Consider the following 1,424-nt stretch of genomic DNA (forward strand, 5'->3'; position numbering starts at 1 on the left):
ACAGAAACCACACCTGGACTACAGAAACCACACCTGGACTACAGAAAACACACCTGGACTACAGAAACTGCACCTGGATTACAGAAACCACACCTGGACTACAGAAACTGCACCTGGATTACAGAAACCACACCTGGACCTGTCATGTCTGTTTCTACTTCCTGTCCTCTCAGACCCAGCTGGTTGAAGCTCGTCCTGGTCCTGGTTCTTCTGGAGGTTTTCTTCCCACTGTCTCCTCTGTTCTTGCTCAGGATGAGAGGCTGGGATGACGTGAAGGTTCAACACGACCTGCTGCTTCCTCAGACACTGAACTTTTACTGACCGTCTTTTAGAACGTGTGCGGGTGTTCCTGTTCACACCTGAGACGACCCACGTTGGGACTTGGAGCTACAGAAATAAACTTGAACTGAATTGAAAACTGAATTCTGGTCGAGGTAAACTGGGACTCCATTGATCCTTCTGGGTCTCAGGAGGTCTCAGTTAGAAGGTCTCAGGTCCACTGAGACCCCCTCGGGTCAGACTGAAGGGGAAAAAGTGAGGTTTGTCTGTGAGGTGGAACCAGGAACTAGGACCTGCAGCCCAACAAGTGGAATGTTAAAAAAGGTCTCAGTGAACCTTCAGGACCAGAACTACGAGCTCACCCTGACCCAACCGAACCGACTCAAAACATTTAGCGTCACCATGACGACGCCAGCATGCACGTACCGATGCTTTCCAGGAAGTGATGACTTGCTCTGAGCTTCTTGATCTCCTTCCCCTCCTTGAACCTTGAAGGATACAGAAGCTTATCGACTGAGCTGATGCCCGTCAGAGCCAGGAAGTCAGAGATGTTCGTCACGAGCTGTTGATTCTCCTTCACAGAGAACCGCCCACGACGCACACGCACACCTGCAGGAGGATCCAGAGGCAGAGCACCAAGAAGTTACCATCCAAATACTGTCTGAAGTATTTCAGGACCAGTACCTGGCTGTCTGAAGTGTTTCAGTACCAGTACCTGGCTGTCTGAAGTATTCAGTACCAGTACCTGGCTGTCTGAAGTATTTCAGGACCAGTACTTGGCTGTCTGAAGTATTTCAGGACCAGTACCTGGCTGTCTGAAGTATTTCAGGACCAGTACCTGGCTGTCTGAAGTATTCAGTACCAGTACCTGGCTGTCTGAAGTATTCAGTACCAGTACTTGGCTGTCTGAAGTATTTCAGGACCAGTACCTGGCTGTCTGAAGTATTTCAGGACCAGTACCTGGCTGTCTGAAGTATTCAGTACGAGTACCTGGCTGTCTGAAGTATTCAGTACCAGTACCTGGCTGTCTGAAGTATTCAGTACCAGTACCTGGCTGTCTGAAATATTTCAGTACCAGTACCTGGCTGTCTGAAGTATTTCAGTACCAGTACCTGGCTGTCTGAAGTATTCAGTACCAGTACCTG

The 1,424-nt window shown here is 49.2% G+C and overlaps 1 protein-coding gene across 1 annotated transcript in view; it reads right to left on the reverse strand.

Annotated features, from left to right (window-relative positions):
- The window catches only part of LOC119413743 (transcription termination factor 1), a 20,206-nt gene that overhangs the window by 9,882 nt on the left and 8,900 nt on the right, over nt 1–1,424 (reverse strand). Inside the window, exon 4 of the mRNA XM_037680800.1 lies at nt 706–888. Coding sequence (XP_037536728.1) covers nt 706–888 — 183 coding nt within the window. The remainder of the gene's footprint in view (nt 1–705; nt 889–1,424) is intronic.

Source organism: Nematolebias whitei, chromosome 8 (genome assembly GCF_014905685.2).
Source record: "Nematolebias whitei isolate Nwh7 chromosome 8, NemWhi1, whole genome shotgun sequence".
Lineage (NCBI taxonomy): Eukaryota > Metazoa > Chordata > Actinopteri > Cyprinodontiformes > Rivulidae > Nematolebias > Nematolebias whitei.